Source organism: Propithecus coquereli, unplaced genomic scaffold (genome assembly GCF_000956105.1).
Source record: "Propithecus coquereli isolate 6110/MARCELLA unplaced genomic scaffold, Pcoq_1.0 Scaffold496, whole genome shotgun sequence".
In the NCBI taxonomy this organism is placed as follows: Eukaryota; Metazoa; Chordata; class Mammalia; order Primates; family Indriidae; genus Propithecus; species Propithecus coquereli.
Window position 1 is genome coordinate 1,530,863 of NW_012150796.1, and position 25,394 is coordinate 1,556,256.

At 37.9% G+C, this 25,394-nt stretch overlaps 1 protein-coding gene across 3 annotated transcripts in view; it reads left to right on the forward strand.

The window, feature by feature from the left end:
* The window catches only part of HOOK3 (hook microtubule-tethering protein 3), a 99,811-nt gene that overhangs the window by 13,216 nt on the left and 61,201 nt on the right, over window positions 1-25,394 (forward strand). For all 3 annotated transcript variants that reach the window (XM_012656000.1, XM_012656001.1, XM_012656002.1), the window contains exons 3-6: window positions 11,193-11,265; window positions 14,370-14,420; window positions 19,435-19,567; window positions 24,767-24,834. In XM_012656000.1, the coding sequence (XP_012511454.1) occupies window positions 11,193-11,265; window positions 14,370-14,420; window positions 19,435-19,567; window positions 24,767-24,834 (325 nt within the window). The remainder of the gene's footprint in view (window positions 1-11,192; window positions 11,266-14,369; window positions 14,421-19,434; window positions 19,568-24,766; window positions 24,835-25,394) is intronic.

Sequence of the window (25,394 nt, forward strand, 5' to 3'; positions counted from 1 at the left end):
TATCTTATCAATACTTAGTTTTCTATCTTTTCCCTCCCAGAATGCCTTCCTTTTTTCCTTATTCCTTTTTTTGAGATACATCACAAACAGAAAAGCATACCAAAAACAAGTGATAAATTTGTGTGTATGTGTTATGTGTCTGTATCTCCTTGTAACCACTAGCCAGACTGAGGTATAGAACATTTCTAGTAACCTGATGGCTCCCCTAATTAATACTCCTTATGCCAAAGATAGCCATGATTCTGACTTCTACACCATTAATTAGTTTTGCTTGTTCTTGAACATCTTATAAATGGAATCATACAGTATGTACTCTTGTTTTTGTCTTCTTTCATTCAATATAACGTCTGCGACGTTCATCCATATTGTTGCATAATATCTATTTTAAGTAGCTGTGTAATGTATACAACCTCACCAACATTTGATTACTTCTTTGTCAGTTTGGTATTTGTTGAATGGCTACATTGTGTCCAGCACTGCTGATAAAGGGATGAGCTACATAGACATGGTGTCCACCCTTAGCGTTTATAGCATGGGGAAAAAAACAGATTTTAATTAACCATAAGAACAAAATTGCTGTTTTGACAAATGCTACAGAGGAGAAGTACACAGTTCATGCAAGTTTACAACAGATATATTTAGCTTAGTCTAGGACATCATGAACATGTTAACTGAGTAAATACAGGGTGTCCCAAAAGTTGCCATACATGGGGAAAACAGGAAATTGTAGCTAAATGTACCTTTATTTACAAAATATTCATTACGAAATTTTACAGAATTTTTCCTTTGTGTGGAGACTTTTGGGACACCCTGTAAATGTAAGCTAAATCTGAAAGATGGTTCTGAGAGATTTCTTGGTAGAGGGAGGAGTGTACGCAGAGGCGCTGCAGGACGAAGGACTGTGGGGACACAGCTGTTGAGAGAACAGGGTGGGAGCGGTGAAAACAGAGAAGGGGGAGTGTGGCACAACGTAAGGAGGAAAGGCAGTTGGGCCCAGACCGTGCAGAGCCCATGTCTCTCTTCTAAGGGCTGTGAGAAGCAATTGAGGGTTTATGCAGGCAGGAGATGAGGATTAACACAGGCAGTTGACATTTTGAAAATATTCTGGCTACAGGTATAAAATGAATTGGAAGAGATCAGGGTGATGAGGGATGACTAGTTGGAAAGAAGTTTGTGGTAATTCTGAAGGGAGATGATGGTACCTTGGACCAGGAAGTGGTGAAGGAGATGAAGACAAGTGGATGGACTCAAAATGGTACATAAAAGCAGCAGATTGCGATGATTGGTATGGGGGTGGCAAGTAAAAGAGAAGTGTCAAAGTTGACTTTTTAGTTTCTGACTTAAGCACATACACAGAAGAGGGTACAAACCACTGATGTGGGAACACTGAAAGATGATTGGCTGTGGAGGGTGCTGGATGTGTCGTGAGTTTGGTTTGGGGACATTGAATCTGAGTGATACCGATACATCAGGAAGGAACGTCAAGTTGGTGATTGACAGTGCAGATCTAGAGTTCAGAAGAGGAGTCCAGACTACAGATACTGATTTGGGTATCTCTTAGTTGAAGCCATCAGTATGCATTAAATCACTTAGGGGAGAATATTAGGTAAGAAGAAAGACATATGTAACCTGAGCCTTGGAGAACTTTAAGCCTTGTTGTTGGTTAGAGCATCATCCAGCAGAGGGATCAGAGGTAGGAAGAGAGCCAATCCAGTGTGGGTGCCCAGTGAGAACTTCACTGGAATTATCAACCCTTTTTGTTTTGTCTGAGGTGATAAGTGAAAAACTGCATCATTTTATAGTTTTAGGAGGAATTTTATCAAATATGAATGGATCTGAGTATGCTTATTGTTTGTATAATTTTTTTAAATTTCTGCCTGATATTTTAATTCATTTTCTACTTGTTCATGTAGTTTCCAACTTTCAAAATTTTGTTGCTGTTGTCTTCTCTTTTTGTCTGTGTAGGTTCATGTCCCCCACTTAGTTTCTTAAAAATTAATAGACTTTGTTTTTTAGAGCTATTTTATATTCACAGCAAAGGTGTGTGGAAAAGAGCTTCAGTATGAAATGATGAAGAAGTTCTGGAGATGGATATTAGCAGTGGTTGCACAACAGTATGAATGTACTTGCTGCCATTACTACAGTTTTTTAAAGTTTTAAAAAACTGAGCAGAAAATACAGAGTTCCCGCATAACCCCTGCCCCACCAAACATATAGCCTCCCCCTACTGTCAACATCTCACACCAGAGTGATACATTTGTTACAGTCAATGAACCAACACTGACACATCATTATCACCCAGAGTCCATAGATTACATGAAGGTTCACTCTTGCTGTTGCTCATTCTATGGGTTTTGACAAATGCATGTCATGTATCTACCATTGTAGTGTAATACAGAGCAGTTTCTCTAAATATCCTCTGTGCTCTGCCTACTCATCCCTCCCCCAAAACCCCTGGCAACCCTGATCTTTTTCCTGTCTCCATAGTTTTGCCTTTTCCAAACTGTCACATAGCTGGAATCACATAGTACGCAGCCTTTTTCCGGTTGGCTTCTTTGACTTAGCTATGTACATTTAAGGCTCCTCCATGTCTTCTCTCCGCTTGACGGCTTATTACTTTTTAGACACCCTCCCCTTTTGTTGTAGCTTTATTGAGGTGAAACTGATATACAATAAATGACACATTTTTAAAATATACTATAATTGGGTACATTTTGACCTGTGTATATGTTTGTGAAACTCTCCCCACAATCAAGACAAGGAATATATCCGTCACTTCCAACTGTCCTCATGCCCCGCTGTAATCCCCTTTCCTGATAACCCCTTCTCATCCTCAAGTAGCCACTGATCTGCTTCTGTCACTGTAGATTATATAGATCCCACAGGCTTCATATGCCACTTATCCCAGCTGGGGCACTCCTTAGTACTGCTTCCAGGCCACTTTCCTTCATTTTCCCTAAAGCCCTGTAATTTCGAATGTTATGACATCATCCACTACCCTTCATTGTTGATATAATTCCCTGCCATTTCCCAACAGCTGGAACCCTGGCTCACTACCACTCTTGTCCAGATTCTTGGTGATTTGAATATAGACCTCGATGATCCTCTGTATCCTTGCGTATCAGTTTCTTGGGACTCTTCTCAGTTAATCATGTCTGCCACCCAGCTTCATCCACTCATTCCCATAGTTATGCCCTATACCTCATGATTACCAGTAATACATAATCCCTTCATAATCTCAGTTTTCCATTTACCACCGTCCGATTGCTACTTTCTAGTACCAGGACCCCAGTAATTCTTCAGTTCTCTGGTACCAGTGGATCTCAGCACGGCTTCACCTTCATGCTGTGCTCTCTCTCTTTCCTCTTACTCACCTGAGATTCCAGGTCAATCATAGTTGATCCCTTGTACTTATAATCACGCCCACATTTTTAGCTCTTCTCATACTTCTTTGTATTTGTTTGACAAACCCACAGGTCTGGTTAACTGTAATGTCTTGCCTGTTTTATTTCTCACTAGTGCAGCTGAGCCTGGCTGGAAAAACACACAAACATGCTGATGGGTCTCGTCTTTAATTTCTTACCTTGAATGAAACTCCAGGTGTTACCTCGTGGAATCCAGCATCACACCGCATTTCCCGAGTTCTTTCTTCTGGATGACTGTCTCACATCTCTCTCCTCGGCCCTCCAGTACCACCTCTCTTCTCTCTCTCTCATCTGTCCCCTTACGAGTAGGATACATCCTCCTTCTAAGAAAGTTGGAACAAATACCCGTAAAAGAACATTTCTGTAGAATCCCATGGCTGTGTTTACCCACCTGGCAGCACCTGTTTGCTGCCTGTGACCACATATGAACTGTAGGGTTTGGGAGAGGGTCCCATCTTCAAGCCAGTCCCTGCGTTTTGTGTACTGGATCCACTGCCTCTCACCTACTCAGGACCTTCACTTTACCAATTCTCCACTCTTTCCTACACCATCAATTTTCCCTTCTTTAAAAATGTTTCTCTTGATCTTACATCTCTCTGTCACGATTCCATTTCTCCTCCCCTTTGCAGCAAAACTCCTTTGAAGAATAGTCTATACTCAGTTGTCTGGATTCTTCTCTTAAATTCATTTCAATCAGGCTTTTGTTCCCACCATTATATTAAAACTGCACTTGTCAGGGCTACCACTGATCTAAATATTGCTAGTGGCCCATTCTCAGTTCTTCTCTTAACCTGTCAGCGTCATTTGATAACACTCATCCTATTTACCTCCTTATAACACTTTTTAAATTTGGCTCCCAGGATACTGGAGTGATTCTTTAGTAAATCAGATTTGCTGCTTAGAACCCTACACTGGTGTCCCATTTCACTCAGGGTAGGAGCCAAAGTGCTGACAATAGTGTATGAGATTCTAAGTGCTCAGGACCACTTGTCACCACTCGACCTCATTACCTAGCGCTCTGTGCGGCAGTGGCTCCTTGCTCCTTCTCGGGCATGTCAGGCATCTCTGCTGCATCGCGGCTTTTGCATGGCCTTTGCCTCTCCCTCTGCGGTGGCTCTTCACATCCCACTCTTGTTCCCTGCCTCCCAGCCTGTGCTCACATTTGTCAATTTCTCAGTGTAGTCCACCCTGTTGAATATTGCCACCTCCTTTACTCTCCCATCCCCCGTCCTGCAGTGTAGTAGGTATTCAGAAAATATTCGTTGAATAAATGAATATGGGATTATACAACTTAACTTTAAAATTAAAAGAAAGCAACTTTATCTTCTTTTGGCCTTTGTCTTCAGAAAGAGTTCACCACTCTCATGTTCCATCAACAGTTTCCCTGACACCAGTGGGTGTCCTGTGGTTCAATTCTGATCCTATCTGAGTTAGCTCAGGCCCCACAAGTTAAGGGCAAAGTTCTTCAATTCTGACACTACCCAGAGTTAAGAGAAAAGAAAAGAACTTTTATCTGAGAAATGTGAGTCCTTTTAGATTATCAGGCCCAGAGAGACATTAAAATGAGACAGCAATCACATCCTACTCCCCCCTTGAGCTATGTATTTGTCTCTTAAAACTGCTTGCTATAATGCTACACCGGAAAGCATACCCCACAACCTATAACTTAACAATGTACAGCCGATCACTAATAAATATTATTTATGTAAACCAATGAGAATTTCTGACAGACAACTTTGTATCAACCCACTTCCTATCTCCCCTTTTTTTTCTGCCTTTAAAAACATGCTTGTGGGCCCTGCACAGTGGCTCATACCTGTAATCCCAGCACTTTGGGAGGCCAAGGCAGGAGGATCACTTGAGGCCAGGAATTCAAGACCAGCCTGGGCAACATAGCAAGACCTTGTCTCTACAAAAATTTAAAAAAAAAAAAAAACACAAAGAAACCCTGCTGTAACAAAGGCCAAACAGAGCTCACGTCCAAGATTGTTTGGGACTGAGTCTTCTGAGCAGCTGTCCTCAATTTGGTTCAAGTAAGCTCTTTAAATTATATTTTGTGTCTCAACCTCTTCCTTTTAGGTCAGCAGCGCAGACCTCACAAGTTAAAGTTAGGGCCTCAGTCCTACAGGGCAGCCACCCGGAAATGGAGTCCTCAGTTCACCACACTTCTGCCCAGCCAACTACAAATTCGGGACATCCTATGATTTCCCCCCAAGTTGGATAATTTTTTAGAATGACTCACAGAACTCAGGAAGACACTGTAGTTACAGTTACAGTCTTATTAAAAAGTATGCAACTCAGTAACAGCCACTGGAGAAGATGCATAGGGCAAGGAGCGAACTTGGGGGCAGGACAGAGCTCCGTGCCCTCTGGGCACACCACCCTCCCAGTGCACTGACATGCTCACAGCCTGGAAGCTGGTCCAACCCTGTTGTCTGCAGTGCTTATTTAGGGTTTCATTACATAGGCATGATTGAAATCCCTGCCCATGTGATTGAACTCAATCTCCAATCTCTCTCCCTTTCCCAGGGGGGCTGAGAGTTCCAGCCTCTAGTCTCCTGGCTGTTTGCTCTGGACCAGCCCCATCCTGTAGCAGCCCACAGTGAATCACCTCATTAGCATAAACTCGGGCATGGTTGGAAGGGGCTCAGTATGAGTTACAAAAGACGTTCCTATCACTCAGGAAATTCCAAGGGTTTTAGGGGATCAATGCCAGGACCTAGGGACACAGACCAAAGATACTTTTTACTATACCACAACTACGTGATGGTTGAAAGAGTAAGGTCTGAAGTAGCAATTTGTGCCTCTAAGTGCCATCAGTTTTTGTTTTCCAAGTTCAAGAAGGGGAAAGAGAATAGATGAAACCAGAGGAGATACCGTGAAGGTCAAGCAAAGACCACGGTGTAGAGCCTCATAAATATTAATAGATACTTTTAATTTTATAGCACACTGAGGTACCTGCTCTTGGTTTGAAATCTATCCCTTATGTACCTGTATTGTTTGTCTTAGTAGGGGCTAAGCATAATTTGCTGTATTTTTGTTATTATAGATGTGAAATTTAATTATTATAGTCAACTCTTTAATACACATTGAATGGCAGAGGACCAAGATGATTGTTTTAGGTAATTAAGACATCATTAAGAAATAGTCATACTTAAGAGTCAACATATCTGTAAAAAATGCTAAAAGTTTGCTAATAAAAATGCCCTGTTAAGAAATGGACCCAAGGCCGGGCGCGGTGGCTCACGCCTATAATCCTAGCACTCTGGGAGGCCAAGGCAGGAGGATTGCTTGAGGTCAGGAGTTCGAGACCAGCCTGAGCAAGAGCAAGACCCTGTCTCTCCTATAAATAGAAAGAAATTAGCCAAACAACTAAAAATAGAAAAAATTAGCCGGGCACGGTGGCGTGTGCCTGTAGTTCCAGCTCCTCCCTCTGGAGGCTGAGGCAGGAGGATCGCTTGAGCCCAGGAGTTTGAGGTTGCTGTGAGTTAGGCTGACCCCATGGCACTCTAGCCCAGGGAAGAGAGCGAGACTCTGTCTCAAAAAAAAAAAAAGAAATGGACCCAAAATACACTTGTTTTGGACCATTATCTTAATTTGCATTTCATTAAGAAAATTACTTTGCATAAATAATTATAGCAGTAGAAATAAAATTTAATTTTTTGGTTTCTGTGAAGGCATTTGACTGCAAGAAGACAATATATTTCTGGAATTATATTGAGAATTAAGATTAATGGACTTTTTCTTTAGCTTGAACTGTGACTAATACGTAAGTTACAGAAAAGTAAATGTGTTACTGGCAAAATTTAAGGAAATGATTTTGTATGTTTTCTTTTTTCTTAGTAGGAGTCAAGACATATAGTAAGAAGCTAAAGGTAGCCTCTTGCTCATGAAGAACATCCCTAGTAAGATTATCAGTTGTTCTTTACATATCTGTGCAGAACTGTCATCTATTAAGAGTTTTGAGAAAATTACCTTTATGTTGTTTGATTCTAGCCTGAGACAATTAATTAAGGGGTCCTTAGAAAACATTGCTGAAATTGTAAACTACTTATAGAAGTAGAAGTTATGACTAGATGCCTGCATATGGAGTCAAAATTTATTACTAGGAAAAGTTACGTCGAATATAAGAAAAGTTGTGGACTACTGTTCTTGCTGTGCTCTGCCTAAATAGTAGATTGGCAATAAATGAGTGCTGCTTTACACAAATTTACTGAGAAATTGCTGTGTCCCAGACGTGAGGTATTGGGCAGGACGGCAGTGAATGAAACAATGCCTGCCCTCAATGAACTAGAATGTGGTGAGTGATGCTGAGCTTTTTCCCCTTGCGACCGAGGTTACTGAACGTGCGGAGGTAATTAGCCACAGGACCTTTATGTGGTTTTGCTAGAACCAATTATATATGGAATTCTACTGATCTGTTTTAACAAAAATGATTGTACTAACAACTCTGCCACTTAATTATCCCATTAACTTGGTTGGGAAAATTACTTAATTTATGAGTCTGATATTCCTTAACTGTAACATCAGGATAATAATGACTTTGTGAGTGTGAAGAGCCTGGTTTGATGCCAGGTATGTCACTGGTGTAATAAGTGATGTGTATGATAGTAGCAGCTTTTTTTCTTGTCTTCCCTTCCTAGCTCAGATAGGATTCTGAGTTTTTGATCTGGTAATTTTTTAAGGAATAAGCAAACTGTATCATGATATAGGATTTGAAATATTCTATATAGACTTTTCTGAGTCATTTTATTCATAAGCTATATTACTCTAAATTGCAAATGAAGTATTCCATAACCTTGGAGTTCTCGGCGTATATAATTTCTTAAAGATTTTAAATCATTTTTTAAAGAAATAAGGGACTTTCTCGTGTAATATAAGTACTATATCTTTTAGCTGCATGAACCTGACTTGCCATTCAACTAGTAAGTTCCATGCCCTTGACTTTGGGTAATCATCAGCCCCACATAGCACCAGACTCACAGATTTTCCTCTATGTGAGTTGTTTTTAGTTGAAAAGATTAATACTTGATTTCTGATTGTGCTTTTTGAATTATAGCTTTTTAAATTATTTAAGTATCAAAATTAACAATGACTTTGTTTCAGCAAAGGAGATATAACAGTGTTTTCTAACTATGAATTGATTTTTATAATAATTCATTAATATTTTGGTGGAATTCAACCTCAATTGCTTTTTTTCTTTGGATAATCTATTTTTCCAAGAGGTTTTAAGTATAGAGAACACTTTCAGGGGCTGTCTGCCCCACTGTACACCTCTCTCTGAGAACTCAGCCCTTTCCCAGCAGGTGTGGTCTCTCTTTCCCCCAAAGATGTGTGTGTCCTCCTTGCAGCCGCCCATCCTTTTGGCTACATATAATTGAGCCAGAGATGAAAAACAGACCAGCTGGATCGTTTGGATTTTCCTGGGGATTTAGAATTGGGACTGAGTGACAGCTGTTTTTTAATTGCTGGAACTGAAGTGATAAAGACTTGGAACATGGCTGCAACCGTTTCCAGCATTGCAGTTGGAGAAATAGGAAAAAGTTGGTGATGTAGGTGGGCAGAAAGAAACAAAGATGAAAGTCAGGAAGAGAATATTGTCCAGATTCTTCTTCCAGTGCTTTGTGAGGCCCGGCTGTCTTCTAGTACCATAACATACCTCAGTGATCTTCAAAGTAAGTTGCCTTTTTTATACAAGTTTGCTTAAATTGGTTCTCTCTTAATAACAGAAGAACCTCAACTAAAGACATTAAGCTTAAAACAAAAATAGATGAATATGAATATCCACATGCCAAACAGTGAAGTTAGCTTACACCATGTACAAATGGATTATAGAGCTAAATATTAGAGGTAGAACTATATAAAACTTTTAAAACATAAATCTTCATGACCTTGGATTAGGCAAGGGCTTTTAGATACAAAAGTACAAGATAGATAAATTGAACTTCATCAAAATTTAAAGCCTTGTGTTCCTTCAAGAAAGTCAAAATATTAAATACAACTTCATAGAATGGGAGAAAATAGTCACACATCATATATCTGATGAGGGGCTTGTATTCTGAATATTAAAACAAATCAAAAAACGTCTTGCAACTCAGTCAAAAATGTAGTTTTTCAATGGACAGGTATTCTGAATAGACTTCTCCAAAGAGGTTATATGGATGGCCAATAAGCACATGAAAAGATGCTTAGTATCGTTAGCCAGTAGAGAAATGCAAATCAGAATCACAAGGAGATACCACTTCATATCCACTAGGATGGCTATAACTAAAAAGACAGATGATAAGAAGTGTTGGCAAGGCTGTGAAGAAATTGGAACCCACATACATTGCTGGTGGGAATGCAAAATGCAGCTACTTTGGAAAACCTTGGCACTCTTCAAATGTTAAACATAGATTTATCATGGGACCCAGCAATTCCATCGCTAGACATGTCCGCAGATGAAACATATGTCCCCACAAAAACTGGTACAGGAATATTCAAAGCATCATTATTCATAATAGCCAAAAAGTGGAAAAAACTCAAATGTACATCAGTGATAAATGGATAAACAAAATGTGGTATATCGTAAGTAGAACGTAATTCAGCCGTAAAAAGGAGTAGAGTGCTGACACATGATACAATGTGGATAAACCTGAAAAACGTGTGAAGTGAAAGAAGCCAGAACCAAAAGACCACATAGTATGATTTCATTTATGTGAATTGTCCAAAATAGGCACATTCATGGAGGCAGAAAGCAGATTGGTGGTTTCCAGGGACTGGAGAGAGGGAGAAATGGAAGTGACAGCTAATGGATACAGGGTTTCTTTTGGGGAAGATGAAAATACTCTTAGATTAGATTAGATTGTGGTGATGGTTGTACAGCTCTATGAATATACTGAAATGCATTGTCTATTTTAAATGGGTAAATTGTATCACCTGTGAGTTATATCTCAATAAAGCTTGTTTTTAAAAATAGATAGAAAAGTTAATATGTTGTCTAGTGATGTGATACAGGCTTTAAAAATAAGCAGATTTCTATGGAGGTAATTTAGTTGTAACTGTTTTTACTTATTATCTAAATAAGCACATTTTTCTTTTTTCATAATAAAAATTAAAAATTCTAAGGAGCATCTCGCTTCATTGAAAGCTAATTTGACTAAAATTTGGTAGTGATGGTTATATTTATCAGTTTGAGTTACAGTAAAAGTTGAAATATAGATTTTTCCTGCATGTATCTGTGTCACCGCCATTCTGTTTGTGTGTGTGTGAATAGCGACAATTGTGTCACGGCGAGATTTCTGGACTTAGCAATTGCTGGGACAGGACAAGCATAGGTGTGTTCTGTGGTCTTGGACAATAATTTATATTAACTGATAATTTTATTTTAACTTTCTTGATATATTTGTCTATTTAAATATCGTCTCACTGATTTTGACTGCTTTTAGTTATTCATGTGTTATCTATAATTAAGTTAATTCCAGGTTAGTGTATACATCTATAACTTGTTTTTAAAATGTATTAGCTGTATGTTACCATTTTTAGCCTTTTAGTTTGTTTGTGATTTTAAAAAATCTGGTTTTTTTAATGAGATACTAACGTTAAGTTGATTTTAGAGAAGTCTGCCATAATTGCATCTGGTTCCAAGTGCTAAGTTATTTAGTGGCTGATATGTGGCAAACACATTTTTATGTTGCAGTTAAGTGATGATATGGGATGGGATTCAATTTTTTTTATTAGCTTGATAGCTTCATGATCTTAATATACTAGCTTTTCCTTATTTTGCAGAGATCCTGCATATTTTGATGAAAATTGGCTAAACAGAATCAAAACCGAAGTAGGAGATAATTGGAGGCTAAAGGTATTTTTAAATTTTTTCCATGTGTTAAATCTTTAAATATTTGTATGTGTATGAAACTTGTTGATTTTTTTTTTTAATCTGTTGTGTGTCCAGTGAGCTTTAGAAACTTGGGTAGCCTATAGTGAAATAATCTAGAATTGAAGATTGGAGGTCACCTGGAGTTGCTCACCTAGGTATGACATGATAGGAGTGAGCGAAGCGCAGTGACTGAGGGCTGGACTCTGGGGTCAGCATGCTTGCGTGCACGTCATAGCACCACCATGTACTGTCTGGGGCAGTGATGTGCCCCTTCTGTCCGCATATATAAAGTGGGGTGTTTAATAGGACTTACCTAGAATAGTGCATGGGACATATGTTAGTTGCTAGTTTTGTTAATAATGAGATAATATTGGTCATTATTAACTCTGTCCAGAGCACTTAGAGAATGAAACATTTTCATTTCTTTTTTTTTTCTTTTTTTTCTTTTGGCATATTATGGGGGTACAGATGTTTAGGTTACGCATGTTGCCCTTGCCCCCCCCCAAGTCCGAGTTTCAAGTGTGTCCATCCCTCGGATGGTGCGCATTGCACTCTTTGTGTATGCATATACCCATCCCCAACATTTTCATTTCTTTCCCAGTAGCTTTTATGTTCTGGTATTTCTCAAACTTCTTTGACCAAAACCCACAGTAAGAAATACAGTTTACATTGCAACCTGCTGCCCTCCTAAAATATATGTGCAAATATAGCTGAACAGGTGTTTCCTCTTATTTTATGCAGTGGTGATTTCATTTTGTTTTATTTTTGAAAATATTTATTGCAACTCACTAAATTATTTTTTTAACTTTATATTTTGACATAATTACAGATTCACAGGGAGTTGCAAAAAAAATGCACGGGGAGATTCTGTGTACCTTTAACAAGTTTTTCCAGTGGTAACTTCTTGCATAACTATAATACTGTATCAAAACCGAGGAACTGATGTGGGTACAATCCACATTTTATTCACCTTTCACTAGTGTTACATGCACTCTTTGGTGTTTGTGTGTACAGTTCTGTGTAGCTCTGTCTCACACGTAGCTTCCTGTAGCTACCACTGCATGAAGACACAGAACTATCCTGTCACCACACGGCTCCCTGGTGCCACATCCACACCACCTCTCATCCCTTGCAGCCACTAATTTGTTCTCCATCTCTGTGATTTTGTTGCATTAATTGATTTTCATGACCTAGTAATGGTCATGACTGGCAGTTTAGAAATCCCCGGGACCATTTCTTTTTGATATAGACTAGTATAGACTCAGAAATACAAATGATTAAGCTTGTGGTGCCCCTAGATTTAAGATGTGCTATGCTTGGTTTGTCTTTATATTTCTCCCAAGAAACACATGTTTGATAAGAAAGGTATTTACTGAGTGTTTAAGTATTGTGTCCGCCAAAATCCGATTCCTTCTTTTTTCTAAGCTGGTAAATGCAAACTGTTTAATGGAGCTATTTTAACTTCTAAACAATCTTTCAAGAATAAACAATTAACATGATTACTTTCTAATGTTATAACATGTTTAAAACAATCCATGAGTGTTTAAAATAGTGCTGCTAATCATTTTGTGCTTGCTTGCTGGCTTGAGCAGAGGGAGTGTGTATCCCCTCTCCCCGACATGCACACAAACACTCGCGTGCGCACACATGCCCCCCACACACACATTGTCTTCAAGGTCACGAGTAGGGCAGTGGTAGTGATACGGAGAAGGATAAAAAGGTTGATCTTGTTCTTGACATTCAGAACTGAAATTCCTATTCTCTTTTACTCTGTTACACTTCTTCAGTTTTATGATGCTACTGATTAAAGATAAGATATATAGCTTTTTGTGATGGAATAAAAAAACTACCATTTTAAATGAACACATTGATTTTCAAGACATTCTAATTTCAAATATTAAAAATATGAAAAAATTAACATCCTAGAATAAAGGAAATAAAATACAATAAAATAAAAATTTCCATACCTCCAAAATTTTTCGGAAGTATAAGATACTTTATGAGATTTTTAAAAAAATAAATTAAGTTTTCCATTTATTTTCTCCCTTAAAAATAAATATTTTTTTAATTAACTCCTGTATCGCACTGCTATGATTCAGGTTCTTTTATTTGATAGCCTCAAGCTCAGCTGTCTGCTCTTCTAGGACATCTTCAACTACTCAACTGGCCAGGTCAGCTGGATTGACAGATGATCAACAGAATCAAATCATGTACACATTTAACTTTACACAGATGTAACTGCACAAGTTGAGTCAAAAAGAGGAAAAAAATTGCAGTTGACAGTAAATAGCGCAGTGATTCTGCCTGTCGTTTCGCCCCAGATAACATGTGCCAGTGAACTTGCGCTCTGGAGTGAGTGAATATTGGGAGACGTCCCTATGTTGCTTCCTCGTCCTCTCTCGTTTCTAGGTGTTTCTTATCACACAAGTATCTTGCAATGCTGAGTGGTACTCTGGTGTTTCAGCATATAATAGTAATTTTTTTAACTTTATGGCCTCAAATATTTACTTTGGTGCTTAACTAAAGAAACAGTAGTGGTTTTTTGGGACAGTGGAGGAACTTGAAGACATTATACTTTCTGAGTTATTTTAAAGAGATTTCCAAGAGTAATTTTGACTATAATTTTTTCTTAATGTTCTAACTTGAGAACTTAAACTCGATATAGATGCAGCTCTACTTTTCTAGGGAAAACAGCACGAACTCAAGTTTTCATTATTAAGGATGACATATTTTTTTCTTTACCTGTAAAAAGTCTTATTTAGTTACCCTCCGGTTGTTGTCAAGGTGGTCATAACATTTAAAATTTTACATAATTGGGAACGTAATCTATTTTACACAACTGTTGGATCAAAAGCCATTAATACTGAGCTCATCCGTGTTGGTAAAAAAAAAAGAAAAAAAGGAAAAAAAAGCTATTAATAATCCTTGTTTGATGATGATAATTCATATATGCCATTGAATTTTATTCTTTTATAATTACTTTTTGATTAAGTAGAGTGATTAGTTGGCTCACAGATTTTCTACGTTAAACTGTGTTTTGATCTATGCTTGCTTATTACCCAGTTGTTTTCTCTCTCTTTAAACAGATAAGCAACTTAAAGAAAATTTTAAAAGGAATCTTGGATTATAATCATGAGGTAAGGACTTTTTTCTCATTCTGCTTGGAAATGTTGCTATAGGATACTTTAATTTTATAATAGTTTCAAGTTAAGGAAAAATCGCCTTCAAAATCAATAATCAGTTTGTCTTCCATTTGGTAGTTTCTAGGACGTTGGTTCAAACAGCCATCTGTTAGGTGGCCAATAGATGAATGACCTTATTCACTGTATTATAGGTAGTTTGTAGATGATTACTAACATATGTTAAATTTTATTTTATGCTGTTAATTCTTTCCTTTCTGCCCTTACGAGTGAAGGTAGTTCGGAGTCCATGCACCACTGTCGTCAACTCTGCAGCCCGCTTCCTTTTATCCCTTGGCAGAGCCCCACCCCTGCATGAACTCAAGTTTATCCTCTGAATCTGCAACAGAAAAGTCAGCTGCTGGGGGAAAAATCAGGCAGTGGAACTAACTAGTTTCACTTTAAATTTCATGATCACAGATGTCAAATGGACGCGGTGCTGCCTAGATACCTACGTTATTTCCTTACTGTTTTTTCCCCACAAGCTTACCTGGGTCTATACCCATGTCTGTGACCGCAACACCGATCTTCTGCATCTCAGTCAGTGACCCTACCATTCACCCTGCTGCTCCAGCCCCAGACCTAGCCATCTCTCTGTGCAAGACCTCTTAGGTAAACCTTCAACACACAGCTCCCCCACCCTGCCCAAGCTGGTGTTCACTCTTGCTTAGGTTGCTGACGTAAGTCCAACTGTCGCCCAATCTCACTGTTGCCCCTCTGTAGCCCATTCTGCACTCTAAAGCCAGGATGATCTTTAAAAATATAAATGTAATTATATCACGCTCCTGCCTAAAATCTTCTGTGGTTTCCTGCTCCCTTGAGAATCCCTCCCACATTTCTCACCGTGAGCCACCAGGTGCTATGTGACCCCTCTGCCCACCCAGCACTCTGCTTTCCCACTCGCCCACAGCTGCAGCCACATTCATCCTCTCTGAGCCTCAGATACACCAAGGCTTTTTCTTCTCGGAGCCTCTGCCCTGTGTGCTGTGCGCCCTGCCCTTCCCTGGGCTTCCGCCGTCGCATGCTCGTGCTTACTTGGACTTACTGTCACCTCCTGGGAGAGGCTTTCCCTGAGTGTGTGCTGTCTCAGCCAGGATCACGTTCACCCTCAGCCCCAGCACTCAGTCTCGTCACCCTGTTTATCCCTGTAGTGCTTGCCATTTCTGCAGTCCCTTATTTGTTGGTTTATTTGGTTGTTTCACCCCACTATATTATTAGAACCATGAAATGAGGTCAGGGCCAGACCAAGGTAGTCACCACTACGTCCCAGCCCCAGCACAGTGCTGTCACACTGCAGCACTGCGCGTTTCCTAATCTTCTCAAGTAGACATTATTTTGAAAGAAAATTCAAATATTAATTTCCAAAGACTATATTTAAGATATGTAAGTGTGAATATAGGGTTAATATTAGGCATCTTTTTTTTTAAATAGAGACAGAGTCTCGATATGTTGCCCAGGTTTGTTTGAACTCCTGGCTTCCAGTGATCCTCCTGCATCAGCCTCTTGAGCCACTGGGATTAGAGGCATGAGCCACCGCGCTTGGCGACATCTTGACAGTGTTTTCTTTTTTTTTTGGCCTGGAGAAGTTATTGTTACTTCCTAAGGGTGCTATGAAGAAATGTTTTTGTTTTGAGCATCATGCTCATTTTGTAAAATACAAGTGGTAATTTTCAACCAAGTGTTGCAATGAAAAAAGAGATAGAAAATTTAAGGCACTGAAGACAATGATGATGTTTGAGTGGCCCTTTCGGTGAGTTTTGTCCCGAGCCAGGTGTCCTGCTCAGTGCTGTCCTCCACCCAGAAGAAGTCCCCGCCACGGCCAATCTCCCACTGAGGCTCAGATCAGTCTTCCTGTATACACCTATTTCTCTTCCCCTCTTGTTCCTTTCATCCCCCACCATCCCCTGACTCCCACATATTCTTGGCAATTCTTTGGGCCCTGGGTAGCATTTCCTTGCCATGCCGATAGTGCTCAGAGAGTAAAAAGAAACACAGGCTCTGATGATGGTGTGGCGCCTTTGGAACCTTTCTTATGCCCTTGTAAAAGCCTAATCATATTATTACTACATGATTATGAGAAAGTTGGAATGTGAGTAAAACTAAAGTCAGTGTGCGTAGTTAGCATTTGCCTAATTTTGAGCCTGCGTGACCACTTAAGGAACCCATGCCACACATTTATTCTCTCATGACTCAAGGTTCTTTTCCTTCTTACTACCTACTATAATTTATAATTAAATATTTCTTTGTGCACTTATTTATTTGTAAACTACATGAAGGTACTTGTCTTTGTCTTTAAAAGCTTTATAAATGCATACATCTTTTGACACAGTAATTGTGTTTCTAGAAATTTGTCTTCTAGAACTATATAAGGCTACCCATCTCATCATTTCATAGTAGACAAAAATTGAAAATAACCCAAATGTCTAACAGTAATTATGAAACATTTATAGGACAAATGCCATTCAGCCATGAAAATTCATATTTATAAAAATTCTTCAGTAATACAAAAGTATGAGATATGAGCCATATGATTCCAATTTTACAGAAATATACAAAAATATATGTAAAAATATATATGCAGGTCCATCGTCTCAAATCCCAAATCCTTTAGACCGGATGCATTTTGTAATCTGTAGTTTTTCAGATTTTAGAAAGATAACGTGATGCATACACCATGTGTTGTATAAATACCCCCAGTGGGTTCGAGGGTTGCCCATTAATCTATTATATTGGTATTTCTGCAGCAAAATTTAAGCTTATTGACTCTAACTGGGATAATAAATAAATTCATGTTCTGACATTCCCTTTCACCCTTATCCTGAGAATTCCTATCTTATTGTTTGCTGAATTCTTTATATTTCTCTTTCCTGGTTTACTTTCTTCTGTTGGTGGAGCCCATTTTCCAGTGGCATATTCACAAAAATACATGGTAGATAATTTTGTTTAGGCCTTGCACATTTGAAAATACTCTCCGTCCTCCCTTTATACTTTGGTTGAGTTGGATATGGAATCCTAGGCTGGAATCATTCCTGCATGTTTTGAAATCATTGCTTCATCGTCCTCTGGCTTCCTGTGCTCCTACCGAAGTCTCTCAAGTGGATTCCCATTCCCTGTTTGTAACTCGTTCATTTTCTGGAAGCTTTTGGGATCTTCCTTTTAGCTCCATGTTCATGCTGATGTGTGAGGAGGGGTTTTTTGTTGTTTGTTTTGTTTTACTGTGCCTGGCACTTAGCAAGCCATTAAAATCTGAATGCCTGCTAGCTTTGGTTTTAGGAAATTTTCTTACTCATATATGTGTGTGTGTATATATATATTTTTAATTCTTTCCCTTTATTTTCTCTGTTCTCTTTCTAGAATTCCTATTCAGCTATTGAACCTTCCGAAATGACCCTTTAATTATCTAACCTTTCCTGTCCTTTTTTCTCTCTTGTGTTTTTGCTCTACTTTCTGAGATAATTACATACCTTTCTTCTAGCTTGCCTGTTGAATTTTTCATTTCTACTGTTGTATCTTTAATTCCCAAGAATTTTTTGTTTTCTCAATGGAACTTTTATATCCTGTTATTGCTTTACAGATGTAATATTTTCTCTTATCTCTCTGAAAATACTAATCTTAGTTCTTTTTTTTTAAAATTCATTTCTTAACCCCACACTGCCCAGTTTCCTCCCAGGGGGCATCACTGTTAGCAACTTCTTATATATTCTTCTAGAGACTGATTTTCCTATTCAAAGGGAAAAATCAAATTTAATCTGGGTTGGTGGTATATTTCTATTCATTTACTTTAGTTTGTTTTCAGTAACATAACTCACCAGGACCTGAATTGATCTGCCTCCACCCACCCCAACTCCTGCACCTCATTTTCCGCCGCTGCTTCACGCAGCCATGCTGGCCTTCTTGCTGTCCTTGGAGTTCATCACGCACTCCTCCCTCGGGACACTGCCCGATGGTAACCTGTGTGTGGTGTATTCTGCTCCCATGTAACTGTGCCGTTTGCTTCTTCATTCCGGGTCTCTGCTCAGTTTTTACCTTAACACAGAGGCCTTCCTTGCTCACCCATGTAAACAGCAATCCCTCTTCCCCAGCACCCCCATCACTCTTTCCTCGTACAGTAAACATACATTCAAAAAAGCACACAATGTGTGCATGTACAGTTTGACATTAATTCTGCAGTGAACGTTCGTGTGACGTAGGTGGGTAGCGCATTGCCACCACCCTGGAAGGCCCTGTGTTTACCTTCCTGGCCACAGCCTCTTTCTTCACCTCCTATCCAGTTTAGAAAACCGTGATCCCAAGTTTATTTTCATCCACTTCCTGCATTTTTTGCTTTCCTCCGAGTTTCTTTGTTTTTGTCTGTTTTTCATGTTGGAAACTTTCCTCAAACAGCATAATGATCCTTGGTTGTTTGTTGATATTTCCAAGTAAAGCTCTGTGAAAAGCCGACTGGAATCTGAGCAGGGGTGCTTTTTTAGTGGTCAGTTTCACTGTAGGGTTATCAGGCAGAGACCTGCCCATTTGTCTGTGTATAAGTCATTTCATTTGGTGCCAATTTCCCCATAAAGGAATCCTCCATGCTGCTTCCTGATAGAGGCATTTTGCTGCCTCTGTTTTGGGAGTTAAATGGAATGAAGGTGGCTGAGGAGAATCTTGCTGTTGAGATGTGAGTTTATGTTTAATGTGAACCCTTCCTGGTGCCCTCTGCCTCAGTCCTTCTTGAAGTGGTGAAACAATCAGTTGTACTCAGATTTTTTGCTCAGTGTACATAATACATACCAGATTAAGGACTATGTTGCTATCACTCAAGATAGTTATAATTTAGGTATGGGAGGTAAAAATAGAATTTGGGAGTGAGATTGACATAATCGGTCTCTGTTCTCAGCAGTGAGTTTTTGGTGATAACAAGCGAATTTCGATCAAATATTTTATTTGGTCATATACATGTAAATGCAATTGTAATCTTTTTATCTCCATTCAGATTTTAGGACAGCAAATTAATGACTTTACCCTTCCTGATGTGAACCTCATTGGGGAGCATTCTGACGCAGCAGAGCTTGGAAGGATGCTTCAGCTCATTTTAGGCTGTGCTGTGAACTGTGAACAGAAGCAAGGTAATTTGTTTCAAGTTAGTGTATGCATTTAAAATAATTAAGGAAAGTGACATATGTAGTATATTTTATATATAAATCACCAGTACAAACAGTAACCTCTTTTTTAAGGCCACCCTAAAAGAATGCCGTTTTCTATGATTTTGCTAGTAATTTATTTTTAAGCTTAAATTAATTTTAAAAGTTAAAATAAATTTGATTGTAGTGATATTCTTTTCCTTTCTGTAAGCCCACATGATTCTTTGAGTGGATCGTTTTTAATGCATCTTAAGTACACTGAATGTGATGAAGTTTACTGTTAATTGGACAAGATCCACCTGTTAGTTTGGTAAAAATGAGCAGATGTACGGCAGTTTAGGTATTTAGATCTGCCTTCCCAGCATATATCTGTAATAGACAAATGCCTTATACTTTTTTTTTTAAGGAAACATTTACAAGGTTTTTCTTTATTGTGGGGAAAAAAGGAGGAAAGAATATCATTATATGCAGTCTCTAGTAAAAATAGATTTGAAATTAGGTTTCCTATCCCTAAATCTAGTAGATATTCTTCCTCAAGAAATTACTTTCAGTGTTAAGTTTTAGATATTGCCTTGGGTACCTTTTAAAGGAAAGAATAGTATTACACATGTCAAGATTGTTTCACTTATTTATAATTGTAAAACTTTTAGAAATATCACAGGATATTTTGTATTAATGTACTCTGTCAAGAAAGCCTTGAAATTCAAGGGCCTTTTGTGATTAATTTTCACGAAGATAAACAAAGACTATTAAAATAAATTAATCATTTTCCCGTGTATATCTCAATGCTACAAAAATCTCTGACTAACCATGTAAATCTGAGCTATCATGTTTTGTTTTTCCTTGTGTTCTTGGCGTTGCAACCTAGAATATCCAATTTTAAGTTCCCAGAGCTGAAATGGCCCAAAATATTATATCATTACCATTATTATCAAAGTATTGGTTAATGTATTTATCAGTTTGTCAAATAGCAATTTTGGAAATATTTCTGTACTTGGATTAAGAGCATGGGCTGCCGTGTCCATCAGCCTGTGAAGTTCAACTATGATTCCGCCTATCACAGCCATGGGAGGGATTCCAGGCAAATCTCCTAATCTCTATATTTTAGTTTCTAAGTGAAGTAGAGATTTAGTATAGTACCTACCTCATAAGGTTATTGTGGGGACTAATGAGATAGGGTATGTAAAGTAGTACAGTGTCTTGCACATAGTAATGGCTCAAAAAATGTTTGTTATTACTAGTAAACGTGGAAACATTATAATTTTTATATATAGTATTTTAAAACATTAATTTTAGTTCAATTTTCTATTGTATATTTTTGTGAACTTCCAGATAGCTACAATTTTTAAAATGTCAATTATCATAAGGTGGCATTTATCTAATTATTTATATTTATCCTATGAATATATGGAATGTAAATTAGTAAAACCAATAATTTAGACCTAGAAAAAGCTATTCTCAGTAAGTTAAAGTTTACAGATTTTGTTAGATAAATGTACTTTCATGTGTAAGCAAATCCAAGTTGACACATTTTCACTTTGTTGAAGTTACTTGAAGACTAGCTTTGATATGTAGATAATAATGTAATTAATATCTCTTTTTAGTTCTTCCAAAGTCTGCATCTAATCTTAAATAGCTTTTTTGTTCCATTTTCAGCTACTCATTTGCATAAAAATCACTTGTTTTCTAAAAAATACTATTTATCATACATAAAGTAGATAAATTTTACTTTAAATTTATTTTCCCCTCTTTTCTAATCAATTTATTTCACAAATATTTATTGAACTGATACGTTATACTAGAGGCTAGGAGCACAGTGGTAGATAAAACAGAGACAGTACTTGCCCTTGTGGAACTTGAGTGGAGGTAAGGGCATTAAATAATGCCTCAAACACCTGTATAATCAGAGTAAGGTGAGTGCTCTGAAGACACCGTGTAATGGGGGACAGTCTGGGCTTGGAGTCAGGGAAGTTATTTAAACAAAGATATGGAGGGTAATGGGTTAAGAGTAATCTAAATACTAGAATGTAAGAAAGGCTTAGATCGCCTTGGAGAGATTTAAAAACCCCACAAAACTATAATTGGAGTGTAGTGAGGAAGGGATTTAAGTCTAAAGGATGAAAAATTATTCAATTGTATTAATAGTTCACTGATAGCAGATAATGAACTCTTATGTATTCTTTTAGGAAACTCATCAACTTCTGGGATTCTACTGAATACATAGGGGTTCTTGGTATAGTGTATAGCTGTTAAGAGTTGGCTAATTATATTTATTACAGAATAGGACTAGGAAAAGACAAAGATGCTACCTATATCCATATTCCTATGGACAAGAAGATAGTCCAGTCATAATATTTATTGAGGTTCTCACACAGACCAGGTGTTCTATAGAAACACCTAGATTGTTTTCCCCCGAAATTGTATAAATGACGGAAACTTATAGAAGAGGATTTTAACATCTCACTTGTCCAGATTTAGGGCATTCTCTGCTCTCAAGAGCACAGTAGAAAGCTAAGAATCAAATAAATGAGATTCTCGATTGTTAAGTATTTGCTGTCACTGCATATTTATGGTATATAATGTAAAGCTCACCAAAATAGCCCTGCTGTTTACTACCTAACTCTGGACAAGATACTTTGCCTGTTTCCTGGTGTGCAAGATGACGATGCGAAACCTGGTAGTCTTGAGGGATGAATGAAATTGTGTGTGTGTATTTGTTGTGTAATCCGTAAAGCACTGTGCAGATAAAAGGGCTTTCTATTTAGGTGTGGTTCCTAATCGGAAGTGAGAAGCAGCTGCCAGGACCGCTGACTCAATGTAAATTTGTCTTGGCTACCTGACTTCTCAAAGTGGGCCAAATAAAATGGTGGTATATTTGAACAAACAAAGATTAATAGTAGAAGACAAATTAATAATAATTTTTTTTCTTGAGACAGGGTCTCTGTCATACAGGGTGGAGTGCGGTGGTGTGATCATAGCTCACGGCAGCCCCTAGGTGTGTGCCTCTACACCTGGCTAATTTTTAAATTTTTTGTGGAGACAGGGCCTTGCTATGTTGCCGAGGCTGGTCTCAAACTCCTGGCCTCAAGAGATCCTCCTGCCTCGGCCTCCCAAAGTGCTGGAATTACAGGCATGAGCCACCACGCCTAGTGTATTTAGTGTTTCCCTTCCGTCTGGTACTTTTCTAGGCACTAAAAGAACAAAAATGCTTTTTATAATTTAGGAAGCTGGGACTCATATCTATTATGTTTCTTGCCCAAGATTTCCTACTTATGAAAGGCTAGGCAAAGACAAAAGCCCACGTGGCTTCCACATGTAAACTTAATACCCTGCGCTAAATGATGCTGTGAATTTTGAACAGCTAAGATTCAGGATAAACTCTTGTACACAGCACACCTTATTCTCTAGCATTGCCTCATAGATGTGTTCCCAGTAATAGCATACAGTTGTATATTGGATTTTAAAGATTTGTGAATTTTTTTTCATTTAAAAGGTTGTACATCAATGTAGTTCTCATCACCATTTGATCATTCAGCATTTTACGGTGTTCGCGGGGAAGGGCCTTGACGTGGCAACACCGCTTCTTAACTAACGCTTCCCCTCTCACACCTACTAACCCCTCACCTCCCGAGTCTGCTGTTATTTTCTTCGCTGTCAGTAGGCTGCCATTCAGTTTTCTTCCCCATTATCAGTGCCGCTGCTGCTTCTCTTCCATGCTCACGGTCTTTTATTTCGAGGGCTCTTTAGTCATCCTAGCTATGCTAGTTTCTCCATAGCCGCTGGGTTCTGTGTTTGATAACTTTGAACAGAACATCTAAAAGCTCCCTTACTGTATTCCAGCACCCATAGGGTAGTCCTCATTAAGAAAAAAACAAAAAATTGAGCTCAGACTACGGGAATTCTTTTTTGACCAAATAGTGATTAAGTTATGATATATTCCTACTGTTGGCAGAAGAATAGTGCTTATGATTTAGCCGTGTGGTGTATATTTGTATGTATAACCAAACATTTGGTGGGGTACAAGTATCTTTAGGACACTATTTCCTTAAAAACATGTTTTTGATACTAAAAGCTTTGACATTAACAACAAAAATATCATAATAATAATGTCATAATTTAATAGTATTTTAAAAATATCATCTTTTTCTAAAACAAGTTACCTGTCTGGCAGAGAATTTATTTGTCATTCCAAATATATGAGTCTCTTGTCAAAAGATAACTTTGAAAATTTAACAGTAAGACTCCATATACTACCTCAAGGGGAGAGAAGATTTTTTCTGTGTATGTGTTTCGGTGTATGGGATGGGAGAGGCAGGTTGAGGCTAAAGTTTCTTAATTATGTCACCCTTTTACATGTTTCTTATTAAAGCATATTTACCACATTTGTTGGAATCCACCTAGCCTGTTGATTTTTTTTTTTTTTTTTAATGCTTAATGCCACTTTGTCATCCATTGTTAGATTCGGAAATAGTGAAAACTTCTTCTGGGGCTTTTTTAGAAGGCAAGAAATCATTTTTAACTTTGTCACTGTTAACAGATCTTTCCTTTTTTCGGCAGTGGAAAGGGTGAGATTGATGAAGTTGCTGCTTTAGCTTATTACAGATGTGGGTCTTTATTTTAAAGCCAGGCTTTTACAATCTTTGTTTAACTATGATATCAATTTATCTTAAATTAATCTTGATTCTTTGTCCTAATCAGCTCTCAGCTTCATCAGATGTTTTTTTAATAGTAGAAAATATTAAGTTAGGAATTATATAATTCAGTGCTTTGATGTCATGTAAGAGTAAAGCACAGACTTCAGAATTTTTTACCATGTAGCAAAGAATAATGTGAAAGATAATTTTTAGATTTTAGAAAAAGTAAAATGGAGTCTTTTCCATCCCGGCTTTAGACTTAACCGTTTCATTGTTTTACGTTGACACACCCAGGCTGATAGTGCATTCCCGTGACCTACAACCTCAACTGTATAAGGAATGCTGAGAGGGGAAAGAACTATCTTAAGGAAAGATAAATAATGTGATTTTCAGATTTTACCTATGGAAATATATTTAACCATGTGTCAGGGATTCCTGGGAAGAATCAGAACATAGGAAGCAGCTTATGAGAATGTGTGAAGTGTTAACCTTTAGTCCCTTGACTGTCTTTAACTTGAACAGTGACATTCCAGGTTGTTCTTGTTTTCAGAGTACATCCAAGCCATTATGATGATGGAAGAATCTGTTCAACATGTTGTCATGACAGCCATTCAAGAGGTACGTTGGAGTTTTGTGCTTGCAGTTTATGAAAAATTAAAGGAGCAAATATGAGTATAAATAATAGAAATTTTGAAAAGAGATTCTCCTCATTTTAGAGAATTTTTTTACATATATGATACAGCTTACATTATTTGTATTTTTAAAAAATCACACTCATTTAAATTTCTCATTTTTATTTAATTATCTTCTGTTTTAGTACTATAGCCCTCCTCTCACTTATTAAAAATTCAAGTTGGTTTGTGAAAATTAGTAGAATAATATACTTTTGACAAATTTAGTTAATAGACTATCATGTTCTTTAAAAAAAATTCCCCTATCTATACTACATTTTTTACAATTACAGTATTAATAAGAAAAGATAATACATTTTGGTTTGTTTAATTATTATTGATTTGCTTTCACTTTTTAAATATACCTTCAAAGTAACACAGTGCTCTGGTGCTACTACTTTATCAGGCTTACAGACATTTTTGCAAAGTGATTTTGGATCTTAGTCAGGATTGTTCAAATAAAGTGGATTGATAATCAATAAAAAATTCCTATTTGAATTGTTTTGA